This window comes from Oncorhynchus clarkii, chromosome 5 (assembly GCF_045791955.1).
Source record: "Oncorhynchus clarkii lewisi isolate Uvic-CL-2024 chromosome 5, UVic_Ocla_1.0, whole genome shotgun sequence".
Taxonomy (NCBI): domain Eukaryota; kingdom Metazoa; phylum Chordata; class Actinopteri; order Salmoniformes; family Salmonidae; genus Oncorhynchus; species Oncorhynchus clarkii.
In genome coordinates this window covers 20,749,895-20,762,766 of record NC_092151.1, presented here as the reverse complement: position 1 = coordinate 20,762,766, position 12,872 = coordinate 20,749,895, and the positions used below count along the sequence as shown (strand labels likewise).

The following is a 12,872-nucleotide window of genomic DNA, read 5'->3' as shown; positions in this document are numbered from 1 at the left end:
CAACTCTATTCTCTCTCTCACCTCTCACTCTTTCTCTCTTTCTTTCTCTGTCCCCTCTCTCCCCTGTCATTTGCTAAAATCCAGTTCTCCTAACAGGGTAGTATCCCCTACCACCTCCCCCAGTCCCACTATATTTATAGCTCAATCTGGTGGCAAGCCAGCTGCCTCCCTTATCTGTGTGTGTGTGTCATAATAATAGAACTGTGTGTGTGTGTGTGTGTGTGTGTGTGTGTGTGTGTGTGTGTGTGTGTGTGTGTGTGTGTGTGTGTGTGTGTGTGTGTGTGTGTGTGTGTGTGTGTGTGTGTGTGTGTGTGTGTGTGTGTGTGATGGCTGAGATGGCTGTCTGTGTCACTCTATTTCTGACTGCATTGCTGGGACCCCCATTCGGCTTGTCTGACTATGTGTGTCGGTGTGTGTTTCTGTTTGACAGTGGGACAGTGAGCCTCTCTCTTTGGCCTCACAAGATTCGGATTATAAAGCAGTACATTTGGAGTTCCTGCGTTGAGTATTAGCCATCATAAGGTAGGTGAACTTTGAGTTTAGTGTGTATTTGTGTGAAATGTCAGAGAATATAAGACAGAGACAGAGTTTGTTCTCATTACTTTGTTTCTAGAGCCCTGGGTGGATCTTTGTACTGAGGGACAGTTAGGGGAGAGAGGGTTAAGGGAAAAGGAGAGAGAGGATGGGGTAAAAGAGACAAAGAAGTGCTGGGTAGGGTAGAGAGAGAGGACGGGTAGGGGAAAGAGGGTAGGGGAAAGAGGGTAGGGGAGAGAGGTAGGAGAAAGAGAGTGTGGAGAGGAGGGGTAGTGGAAAGTGGAGAGGGTAGGGTAGGGTAGAGGGGTAGAGGAGAGGGCAGGGTAAAGGTAGAGAAGAGGACAGGGTAGAGGGGTAGAGGAGAGGACAGGGTAGAGGTAGAGAAGAGGACAGGGTAGAGGGGTAGAGGAGAGGACAGGGTAGAGGGGTAGAGGAGAGGGCAGGGTAGAGGGGTAGAGGAGAGGACTGGGTAGAGGTAGAGGAGAGGACAGGGTAGAGGTAGAGGAGAGGACAGGGTAGAGGTAGAGAAGAGGACAGGGTAGAGGGGTAGAGGAGAGGACAGGGTAGAGGGGTAGAGGAGAGGGCAGGGTAGAGGGGTAGAGGAGAGGACAGGGTAGAGGGGTAGAGGAGAGGGCAGGGTAGAAGTAGAGGAGAGGACAGGGTAGAGGTAGAGAAGAGGACAGGATAGAGGAGAGGACAGGGTAGAGGTAGAGGAGAGGACAGGGTAGAGGTAGAGGAGAGGACAGGGTAGAGGGGTAGAGGAGAGGACAGGGTAGAGGGGTAGAGGAGAGGACAGGGTAGAGGTAGAGAAGAGGACAGGGTAGAGGGGTAGAGGAGAGGACAGGGTAGAGGTAGAGAAGAGGACAGGGTAGAGGGGTAGAGGAGAGGACAGGGTAGAGGGGTAGAGGAGAGGGCAGGGTAGAGGGGTAGAGGAGAGGACAGGGTAGAGGGGGAGAGGGGTAGAGGAGAGGACAGGGTAGAGGGGTAGAGGAGAGGGTAGGGCATAAGGGTAGAGGAGAGGGCAGGGTAAAGGGGTAAAGAAGAGGACAGGGTAGAGGGGTAGAGGAGAAGACAGGGTAGAGGGGTAGAGGAGAGGACAGGGTAGAGGGGTAGAGGAGAGGACAGGGTAGAGGGGTAGAGGAGAGGACAGGGTGGAGGGGTAGAGGAGAGGACAGGGTAGAGGGGTAGAGGAGAGGACAGGGTGGAGGGGTAGAGGAGAGGACAGGGTAGAGGGGTAGAGAAGATGACAGGGTAGAGGGGTAGAGGAGAGGGCAGGGTAAAGGGGTAGAGAAGAGGACAGGGTAGAGGGGTAGAGGAGAGGACAGGGTAGAGGGGTAGAGGAGAGGACAGGGTAGAGAAGAGGACAGGGTAGAGGGGTAGAGGAGATGGGTAGGGTGGAGGGGTAGAGGAGATGACAGGGTAGAGGAGAGGACATGGTAGAGGGGTAAAGTAGAGGACAGGGTAGAGGGATAGAGGGGTAGAGTAGAGGACAAGGTTGAGAGGTAGAAGAGAGGCGTAGGGTGGAGGGGTAGAGGAGAGGACAAGGTAGAGGGTTAGAGGTGAGGGGTAGGGTGGAGGGGTAGAGGAGAGGACAAGGTAGAGGGGTAGAGGTGAGAGGTAGGGTGGAGGGGTAGAGGAGAGGACAGGGTAGAGGGTTAGAGGTGAGGGGTAGGGTGGAGGGGTAGAGGATAGGACAGGGTAGAGGGTTAGAGGTGAGGGGTAGGGTGGAGGGGTAGAGGATAGGACAAGGTAGAGGGGTAGAGGAGAGAGGTAGGGTGGAGGGGTAGAAGAGAGGCGTAGGGTGTAGGGGTAGGGGATAGGACAAGGTAGAGGAGAGGGGTAGGGTGGAGGGGTAGAGGATAGGACAGGGTAGAGGGTTAGAGGTGAGGGGTAGGGTGGAGGGGTAGAGGATAGGACAAGGTAGAGGGTTAGAGGTGAGGGGTAGGGTGGAGGGGTAGAGGATAGGACAGGGTAGAGGGTTAGAGGGGTAGAGGAGAGGGGTAGAGGAGAGGGGTAGGGTGGAGGGGTAGAGGGGTAGAGGAGAGAGGTAGGGTGGAGGCGTAGAGGAGAGGACAAGGTAGAGGGGTAGAGGAGAGAGGTAGGGTGGAGGCGTAGAGGAGAGGACAAGGTAGAGGGCCTGGTATACAGGAGTTGCCTGAAAGTGTGACTGCTGTCAAAGACAGCATATAACAGTTCCTCATATAGGATGGGTTATGTCATGTTATATCAAGTTGACAGGGTTGTCACTATTGATTTGGTGGATCACAAGAAAATTGGAGTCGCTTCAGGTGGGAGATAAAAGTTTGGAAACCGGCGGAATTGAGCCACCGTTCGCGGAAACATGCCATGGACACAGCATCATGGCTGAACAGATCTGACAAAGTTAAAACAGTTGCTTACATATCACCCAGAAATGTGTTGTGGTGAATCAACAGGTGAACACTGAAGTAAAAATATATATTAATCTGTCTGTCTGTCTGTCTGTCTGTCTGTCTTTCTGTCTTTCTGTCTTTCTTTCTTTCTTTCTTTCTTTCTTTCATAATGTCGTATGTTTTACCCCAACACCACTTTCCATCAGTTTGTATAGCAGACCCTCATGCCAAATTGAGTCGAAGGCTTGCAATACCCAATATTTTCATAAAATCTACAGGTCTGTTTGTTTGTTCACAACTGCTGGTGCTCCAGACAAGAGCTGGAGGTAGTGGATGTGTCTGTAAGGGCCAGGGCCCAGATTCAAAAAACACTTCTTTCGCAAAAACTTAAGAAGCTTCCTAAGAAAAAAAAGCACAAAGATAAGATAGTTCTTAATTGTAATTCCTCAACAATATCTTTAGATTTAGTGATTTCTTACAAACTTTTCAAATAAATTTATTTAAATGTTCTTAAAATGTTTGTTGCTAGGCAACCGTTTTAGCTAGCTATCTAGCTAGCAATGGAAATCATGTTATGGAAATATGGCATGCTATGACGGTGCCACGTTGAAAGTCACTGAGGTCTTCAGTAAGGCCATTCTACTGCCAATGTTTGGAGATTACATGGTTGTGTGCTCGATTGTATACACTTGTAAGTAACAGGTGTGGCTGAAATAGCCCGAATCCACTAATTTGAAGGGATGTCCACATACTTTTGTATATAAAGTGTATCTTTCAATGTATACTTTATCCATCCCCATCTCTTTCTCTCTCTCCATCTTCCCTCTGTCTTTGCTTTGCCTGTTTCTCTCCATCCCTATACTCGTAGAAAAAAGGGTTCCAAAAGGGTTTTTCAGCTGTCTGCATAGGAGAACCCTTATTGGGTCCAGGTAGAACCCTTTTGGCTTCCATGTAGAACCCTCTGTGGAAAGGGTTCTACATGGAACCGATAAGGGTTCTACCTGGAACTAAAAGGTTTCTACCTGGAAACAAAAAGGGTTTTGCAAATGGTTCTGCTATGGGGACAGCCAAAGAACCATTTTAGGTTGTAGGTATAAAAATAAAATTGAAGAGTGAATTTCCCTCTTTCTTCTCTGCCTATCTTTCTCCCTCTCTATTTTTTCCCTCTCTCCATCCCTCTTTCTCTCATTCCTGTTTCTATTCATCCCAGGTTCACAGTGTCACCGTTTATGTGTTGACCCACCCCCACTCTGACATCACATCACGCTGACCTCTGACTGTTTGACCCCTCACCCCTGACTCCTCCCCCAGCAGCCGTTGCCATGGCGCTTTCCTCACGCTTAAAGCTCTGGGAGCAGAAGGGAGGTGCAGAGATGATGTGGCATGAGGCATTTGTGTCCTAGAATAGTCTGGAATGGTCTTCACTCTGTTTGTGTTCTAGTTGTGTGTTCCCTTAATGTGTGTTCTAATGAGTCATGTTGAAGATGTTTGTAGTCTAGAATTATCAGCCTGTGTGATCTGGATTAGTTGTTCTATGTGTGGGCTACCGTATGTCCCACACACTGCTTTGCATCTCCCATCTGCAAATACAACCACTCCTGTGTGTACATACAGTAACCACAGCATCACACAAACCCTACCTTCCTTCCTTCCTTACTCACTCACTCACTCACTCACTCACTCACTCACTCACTCACTCACTCACTCACTCGCTCGCTCAATTAGTAATTTAATTCACTCCTCTATTACCAATCCCAATGTCATTCTTATGTCTCTATATGTTAGCATTATGGACCAGTAACATATTTTGACCACATCTGAGCAGAGGACAGGAGAGAGAGGAGAGCTGTCTTACTGACCTTTCTGTCCTCCTGTCTCCACAGTAACAGCAGGTTAAATCTAATCTGATCATTACCTCTGGTGGTATTAATAGACCAGTAATGAACTAGTCATTCACTAGTTGTTAAGTAGTTACACACTGTTGATACAATCTGTGTCTGTAATTCACACCTGTTTGTAGCCAATAGGAAACTCTGTGAACTCAACTGATCTGCAGTCCTCAAAGTAGATGATATTTGCTGTTCCACACTAGCATGTGTTTGTGTGTGTGTATAAGTGTGAAAGTGTGTGAGCTATCCTGCTATCACAGTATATTGCTGTTGAGCCTGTGCTGAGCGTAGACTGCATTGCATCTATTTCTAACAGTATATCTGACTCTGCATAGAAGCATTGGTCTGTGGCCCTGTTCAAATTACATTAACTGTCAAATATAGGTTAAAATACATACTGTGAAAATACATCCCCTTTTCTACAAGGATCAAAGGATGAATGTGTACATTTGTATTTGAACAAGGCCTGTGTCTGTCATATCAGTCTTACCCTCTCCATCCCTCCATTCCACTCTACAGATAAAGGAGAAGAAGGAAGAGCCCACCTCTCCTCCGCCTCCTCTGTCAGCCCTACCGGGAGGCTTCCTCAAACAGCTGGTCAGAGAGACAGAGAAGGAGACCAAACAAAAAGAACCTGAGGTCAAAGAAGAGAAGGTGGTAAGAGAAAGAGATGAAGGGGTGAAAGAGAGTGGAATTAAAGGATGGGGATGGAGAGAGTGAGAGGGTAGAAGAGCAGAAGATAGAAAGGGATAGAGGGAAGGGTGGAGTTAGAACGCGAGAGAGACAATTGGAAAGGAATAACCTGTTTCTTCCGAGGGTCGATAGCAAGTCAGCCAATGGTGAAGTAAAGGCAGGAGGGTGCTTTGTGTTTTTTACTTACCGTGGTGGTGTCCATCTTGTATCTTTCCAGCACAGTAAACTGAGTGACAACCTGGTGCAGCAGTTCCTCCTACCAGACCAGACTCCACCAATCCTGGAAGCTGAGATGGCACTACGTAATGAGCATTTGGTCAATGGAGAGCGAGGCCGCCACTCCAACCAATCAGATCTCAAGACCTCCTCGCCCCCGCAAATAATTTCCCCCGAAATCAAGAGCCCACCCTTGGGGGACACAGCCAAAAAGGAAGTGACCTCAGAGCCACAGAAACAGGAAATGACAACAGAGCAGCTGAAGCAAAAACAAGAAGTTATATCAGAGCTGCAGGGGCAGGAAGTGAAGTCAGGGAAAGAGAAGGTGACAAATGATGCCAAAAAGCCAAAGATGGAAGGAAAGAAAGAGATGCAGAAAGCGGAGAAGAAAGAGGGAGTGATCGAAGAGAGACTGGAGCCTGCGGGGCAACAAGCAGACACCACCTCAACACAACACAAGAGGAAAGAGGTATGATGTCACGTGGTCCTATCTACCGTGGATATCTACTGTGCATACCATATATATACACACACACACACACACACACACACACACACACACACACACACACACACACACACACACACACACACACACACACACACACACACACACCCTTACATACTTGCTCCACTGGGGCGTCGTAAAAGGAACACGTCAAAGCCTGCTTACTCCCTGGTTACATTGAAAACAATGTAGCAGGCCTGTTAGGCATACACATGCGCACTGACAGACACATACAGACATGTACACAGACACACACATGCGCATTGTCAGACATGCACACAGACACACTGGAACCTCGACTTACTCACAGAACACACACACACTGCATGCCATAGAATACACATAGGATTTAGCATCTCTCACTTTCTTTCTCTCTCTCTCTCTCCCTCTCTCTCTCTGTCTCTGTCTCTTTCTCTGTCTCTCTCTCTGTCTCTCTCTCTGTCTCTCTCACTGTCTCTCTCTGTCTCTGTCTCTCTCTCTCTGTCTCTCTCTCTGTCTCTCTCTCTGTCTCTCTCCCTCTGTCTCTCTCTGTCTCTCTCTCCCTGTCTCTCTCTCTCTGTCTCTCTCTCTCTCTCTCTCCGTGTCTCTCTGTCTCTGTCTGCCTCTGTCTCTCTCTCTCTGTCTCTCTCTCTCTCTCTCTGTCTCTCTCTCTCTCTCTCTCTGTCTCTCTCTCTCTCTCTCTGTCTCTCTCTCTCTCCGTCTCTCTCTCTCTCGCTCTCTGTCTCTGTCTGTCTCCGTCTCTCTCTCTCTCGCTCTCTCTCTTTCTGTCTCTCTGTCTCTCTCTCTGTCTCTCTCTCTGTCTCTCTCTCCCTCTCTCTCTCTCTCTGTCTCTCTCTCCCTGTCTCTCTCTCTCTCTCTCTCTCTCTCTCTCTCTATATATATATATCTGTCTCTCTCTATCTCTCTCTCTGTCTCTATATCTGTCTCTCTCTCTCTCTCTCTCTCTCTCTCTGTCTCTCTCTCTGTCTCGCTCTCTGTCTCTGTCTCTGTCTCTGTCTCTGTCTCTGTCTCTCTCTCTCTCTCTCTCTCTCTCTCTCTCTTTCTCTCTCTCAGGTGAGGGATGTGTGGTATGAGATTGGCACTGTGTGGTACGTCCACAAGGAGGGCTTCTCCCTAGGTAAGTGGTGGTAATGTAGTGTAATGGTGATGCAGTGTGGTAGACTGCTGTGTGTTCTGAGGTATTGGGTTGCATTGGTTGTGTATTAATAGTACCTTGCTTTACCACTGTCCTCCTGTATCCAACCCTTCATACTGCGGGAGACATTTTGACAGCTACTAGTATCCTGACATAATGTATACTATATACTGATGTACTATACCAATAGTATTTGATGTACTATAGCAGTATTTTGATGTACTCTACTGTAGTTTACTGTAGAATATCTAGCCACTCAGCATTAATCCTATTAGTTTTTCATACGCCCACATATACACACACGCATATACTGATACACACACACACTCACACTGGTGATCAAAGATTAGGGATGCATATCAAATGTTAAGCCCCTGGTACATAAACCCTGCCGGGTAATCCCTGTATAGCTGTGCTGTGGAAGTAATAGTGAGAATATTACTGGGAATACAGACTAGAGCCACAACCAGGAAACCCACTAAGACTTCATCTCTCTCCACAAAAACAACAACAACGATAAATCCTGTGGGGACAAATGTACAGTGCTTACTGTAGTGTTAACAGTGTTTACTGTAGTGTTAACAATATTTACTGTAGAAGACTGCATCCCTTGTACTATCTAGGTTTCCATCCAATTTGCAACCGATTTTCATACGAATATTATAAAATCTGCCTAAGAAAATATGTGCATTTTTCCACCAGATTTTGTTTCCATCAAAACGGACTTGTGCGGATTAAAGGCTATGCGTGATGACGTAGTGCACCTAAAAAACACTTTTGCGCTAAAGTTATGATGTACTGAATAAAAAACATGAATTCATTGTGTTTCCATAGCATTTTCCACTCAATCGATGGTTTTTCACACAAACCGTTGCAATAAATGGCAAAAATGATCAGTCTGGTTTTTGCTCATGTTCTCTAGACAACAGTTTGCTGATAAAGATGACAGGTTATATGTTGAGATGGATAAGAGCAAGATCATTCTTATTTGTTAATTGGCAGCTAAGTGAACCATCATCATGTCACTAGCATACAAATGAAGACCCATGATATTTATTGGAAAGGAACATCAAGCTTGTCACTGTGCACTTTCACCACCCTGTGAAGTTCATTATAACTTATTCCATCTATAGCCTAATAAACTGTGCATGCTTTTTGAAGTTGTAGTGGGAGGACAACACAACATGCACTACATGACCAAACGTATGTGGACACCTGACGTCGAACATTGCATTCCAAAATCATGGAGTTGATCCCCCCTTTGCTTCTATAAAAACCTCCACTCTTCTGGGAAGGCATTCCACTATATGTTGGAACATTGCTGCGGGGACTTGCTTCCATTCAGCCACAAGAGCATTAGTGAGGTTGGACACTGATGTTGGGTGATTAGCCCTGGCTCGCAGTCGGCGTTCCAATTCATCCCAACGGTGTTCGATAGGATGGAGGTCAGGGCTCTGTGCAGGCCAGTCAAGTTCTTCCACACTGACCTCGACAAAGCATTTCTGTATGGACCTCGCTTTGTGCACAGGGGCATTGTCATGCTGAAACAGAAAAGGGCCTTCCCCAAACTGTTGCCACAAAGTTGGAAGCACAGAATCGTCTAGAATGTCATTCTATCTATGCTGTAGCATTAAGATTTCCCTTCACTGGAACTCAGTGGTGGAAAAAGTACCCAATTGTCATACTTGAGTAAAAGTAAAGATACCTTAATAGAAAATGACTCAATTAAAAGTGAAATATACCTTAGTATCAGCAATAAATGTAATTGCTAAAATATACTTAAGTATCCTTATATTAAGCAAACCAGACTGCGGCTTTTTCATTTTTGAATTTTTGAATTTATTTACGGATAGCCAGGGGAACACTCCAACACACAGACATAATTTACAAATGAATCATGTGTTTAGTGAGTCCGCCAGATTAGATGCTGTAGGGATGACCAGGAATGTGTGTGAATTAGATGACAATTTTCCTGTTTTGCTAAGCATTCAAAATGTACTTTTGGGTGTCAGGGAAAATGTACAGAGTAAAAAGTACAACATTTTCTTTAGGAATGTAGTGAAATAAAAGCTGCCAAAAATATAAATAGCAAAGTAAAATACCCTTACCCCCAAAAACTACTCAAGTAGTACTTTCAAGTATTTTTACTTAGTTACAGCAGTGGTGTAAAGTACTTAAGGATCCTAGCCTGAACCATGAAAAACAACCCCAGACCATTATTCCTCCTCCACCAAACTTTACAGTTGGCACTATGCATTCGAGCAGGTAGCGTTTTCCTGGCATCCACCAAACCCAGATTTGTCCGTCGGCCTGCCAGATGGTGAAGCGTGATTCATCACTCCAGAGAACGTGTTTCCACTGCTCCAGAATCCAATGGCGGAGAGCTTTACACCACTTCAGCCGACGCTTGGCATTGCGCATGGTGATCTTAGGCTTGTGTGCGGCTGCTCGGCCATGGAAACCCATTTGATGATGCTCCCAACGAACAGTTCATATGCTGAAGTTGCTTCCAGAGGCAGTTTGTAGTGTTGCAACTGAGGACAGATGATTTTTACGCGGCACTCGCGGTCCCGTTCTGTGAGCTTGTGTGGCCTGCCACTTCACGGCTGAGCCATTGTTGCTCCTAGACATTTCCACTTCACAATAACAGCACTTACAGTTGACCGGGGCAACTCTAGCAGGGCAGAAATTTGACAAACTGACTTGTTGGAATAGTGGCACCTTATTACTGTGGCATCCAATGACAATAAGGCCATTCTACTGCCAATGTTTGTCTATGGAGATTACATGGTGGTGTGCTCGATTTTACACACCTGTCAGAAACGGGTGTGGCTGAAATAGACAAATCCACTAATTTGAAGGGGTGTCCGCATACTTTTGTAGTGTTTCTTTCCATGTGTGACTTCAAATTTATCTCCATATGATGGTTATTCTATCAACAATTGGGCAAGAAATCATTTCCAAACGCAATTTGTTGCATAATTAATTTTACAGACACTGAAAGATCCCACAAAGTCGAACAAACAAATTGTCTGTCGACATTTCTGAAATTGTTCCAACACTTCCTGTTTCCATCACAGATTTCGTGCTTTTAAAAAAATACAGTGTGGCCTTACTTGCCAAAAAATCTGTGGATGGATTTGTCCTGAGACTTCCCAGTGGTAGGTTTATACTGAGCTTTTCTGTGATTGGTGGGTTCTGTATCCCAGCCACTCAGCTGAAGCCAGACGAAGGAACCCCAGATCTCCCAGCAGGCTTAGTGAGAGTCAGAATGGAGACAGATGGAACACTGCATGATGTCATGGAGCACGACATCCACAAGGTAGTCTCTCTCTCTCTCCCCTGACTTCCTCAGTCTTTCCTTTACCCTCTCTATTTTTTCTTCTCTCTCCATCCCTCTCTCACATGGTCTTTCTCTCAACAATATCTCTCCTTTCTGACATCTCTCTCTCTCCCTCTCTTTTTCTCTCCAGTTGAATCCCTCTGAGTTGGACCTGTGTGAGGACTTGAGTGAACTGCAGAGTGTGAATGAGTGTGGAGCACTCCACACGTTAACCAGTCGAGCTAAAGCCAGCCTGCCTCTCACACAAGCAGGACCCAACCTGCTCAACTTCTGGCCTCCGCTGAACCAACACGGCAAGGTTAGCGCGCGCGCACACACACACACACACACACACACACACACACACACACACACACACACACACACACACACACACACACACACACACATTCATTTCCTGTAGTTCCATTGGAACCAGGTGATAATTGAATATTGATGTCTCCTCTCCCTAGACCCCTCGCTCCCGTCGTGGGGACAGTGTGTGGGACGCTCCCCCTGCCCTGGCCGCTCTAGTCAGGCGTGTCTATGTCTCCATGGTGGGCACCCGCAGGGACCAGAGTGTGTGTGCGGTGGGACGCAGCGGCACAGGCAAGACCACCTCCTGCCAAGCCTTCACACACACACTCCTGAAACAGGCTGGCACTGCCGGAGACAGCATCAGTGGTTAGTACCTGTGTGTTCCTGCGTGCATGCGGAATGACGTGATATAACGTATATGGAGTGTTGGAGGTAATAGCACATTGTGTATAATGTTATCTCTCCATCTGTTTGTGTGTGTGTCTGTGTGTCCCCAGTGGAGCGTATCCAGGCAGTGTTCACAATCCTGAGGTCGTTTGGGTGTGTGAGCTCTCAGCACAGTGATGCCTCTTCTCGCTTCGCCATGGTTCTCTCTCTGGACTTCAACCATGCTGGACTGGCCTCTGCCGGACACCTACAGGTACACACACACACACATATAAGCACACACACTCAGACACACACACACAGGCACGCACACACAAACACAAACATGCACGCACACAAATTGTTGCCCATTATCAAAGTGTATTGCTTATACTGCTATGTACAATATCATTGTCTCAATGCCTGATAATTTCTTCCTCTCTCCTCTCCTCCAGACTATGATGTTAGAGAAGTGGAGAGTGTGTCAGAAGATGGAGGGAGAGAGTAACTTCCTGGTCTTCTCCCAGATGCTGGCTGGACTCAGTACAGAGATGAGGTACACACACACACACACACACGCACACACACACACACACACAAACACTCTTACATGACTTCCTGTCTCCTCCTGATAGGACGGAGCTGCAGATGCACCAATTCCCAGAGGCCAACTGTTTTGGAATAGTCCCTCCCACCAAGGTAACCAGGACATGTTGCTAACCTTTGTGTTTTTTGGCCATATTGCTTACTCTACATACAATACATACCAATAGGCCCTGCTTCCTACCATCTGTGTTCTCCTCCATCCCTCCATCAGGTGGAAGAAAAGCAGCGTGCATCAGTGGCCTTCACCAAGCTGCTGGTTGCCATGGAAACTCTGGGCTTCTCGGCCAATGAGCAACGAGCAATATGGCATGTCCTGGCAGGGTTGTACCATCTGGGAGCAGCGGGGGCATGTAAAGGTATAGAGTTTATACCATAGACTGTACCATCATCTCTCTCTCCATACCATATACTACAGTGCCTTCGGAAAGTATTCAGACCCCTTGACCTTTTCCACATTTTGCAAGGTTACAGCCTTGTTCTAAAATAGATTAAATTGTTTTTTTTCCCTCATCAATTTACACAGAATACCACATAATGACAAAGCAAAAACTTTTTATTTTTTATTTTGTGCAAATTTATAAAAAAAAAAAACTGAAATATTACATTTACATAAGTATTTAGACCCTTTACTCAGTACTTTGTTGAAGAACCTTTGGCAGCGATTACAGCCTCCAGTCTTCTTGGGTATGACACTGCAAGCATGGCACACCTTGGCACAGCTATTTTCAGGTCTCTCCAGAGACGGGTTCAAGTCCGGGCTCTGGCTGGGCCACTCAAGAACATTCAGAGACTTGTCCCAAAGCCACTCCTGCGTTGTCTTGGCTGTGTGCTTAGGGTCATTGTCTTTTTGGAAGGTGAACTTTCACCCCAGTCTGAGATCCTGAGCACTCTGGAGCAGGTTTTCATCAAGGAT

The 12,872-nt window shown here is 46.6% G+C and overlaps 1 protein-coding gene across 5 annotated transcripts in view; it reads left to right on the top strand.

The window, feature by feature from the left end:
• Positions 1-314: 314 nt before the first annotated feature.
• LOC139408507 (unconventional myosin-XVIIIb-like) overlaps positions 315-12,872 on the top strand; it is a 65,287-nt gene continuing 52,729 nt past the window's right edge. For 2 of the 5 annotated variants that reach the window (XM_071152478.1, XM_071152477.1), the window contains exons 1-12: positions 347-522; positions 4,117-4,267; positions 5,315-5,452; positions 5,706-6,173; positions 7,266-7,329; positions 10,557-10,669; positions 10,821-10,988; positions 11,143-11,353; positions 11,485-11,627; positions 11,809-11,909; positions 11,989-12,052; positions 12,171-12,315. In XM_071152478.1, the coding sequence (XP_071008579.1) occupies positions 4,229-4,267; positions 5,315-5,452; positions 5,706-6,173; positions 7,266-7,329; positions 10,557-10,669; positions 10,821-10,988; positions 11,143-11,353; positions 11,485-11,627; positions 11,809-11,909; positions 11,989-12,052; positions 12,171-12,315 (1,654 nt within the window). In that variant the 5' untranslated portion in view covers positions 347-522; positions 4,117-4,228. Of the gene's footprint in view, positions 523-4,116; positions 4,272-5,314; positions 5,453-5,705; positions 6,174-7,265; positions 7,330-10,556; positions 10,670-10,820; positions 10,989-11,142; positions 11,354-11,484; positions 11,628-11,808; positions 11,910-11,988; positions 12,053-12,170; positions 12,316-12,872 lie in introns of all 5 variants that reach the window. The other 3 variants (XM_071152480.1, XM_071152479.1, XM_071152481.1) reach the window with 3 other exon arrangements.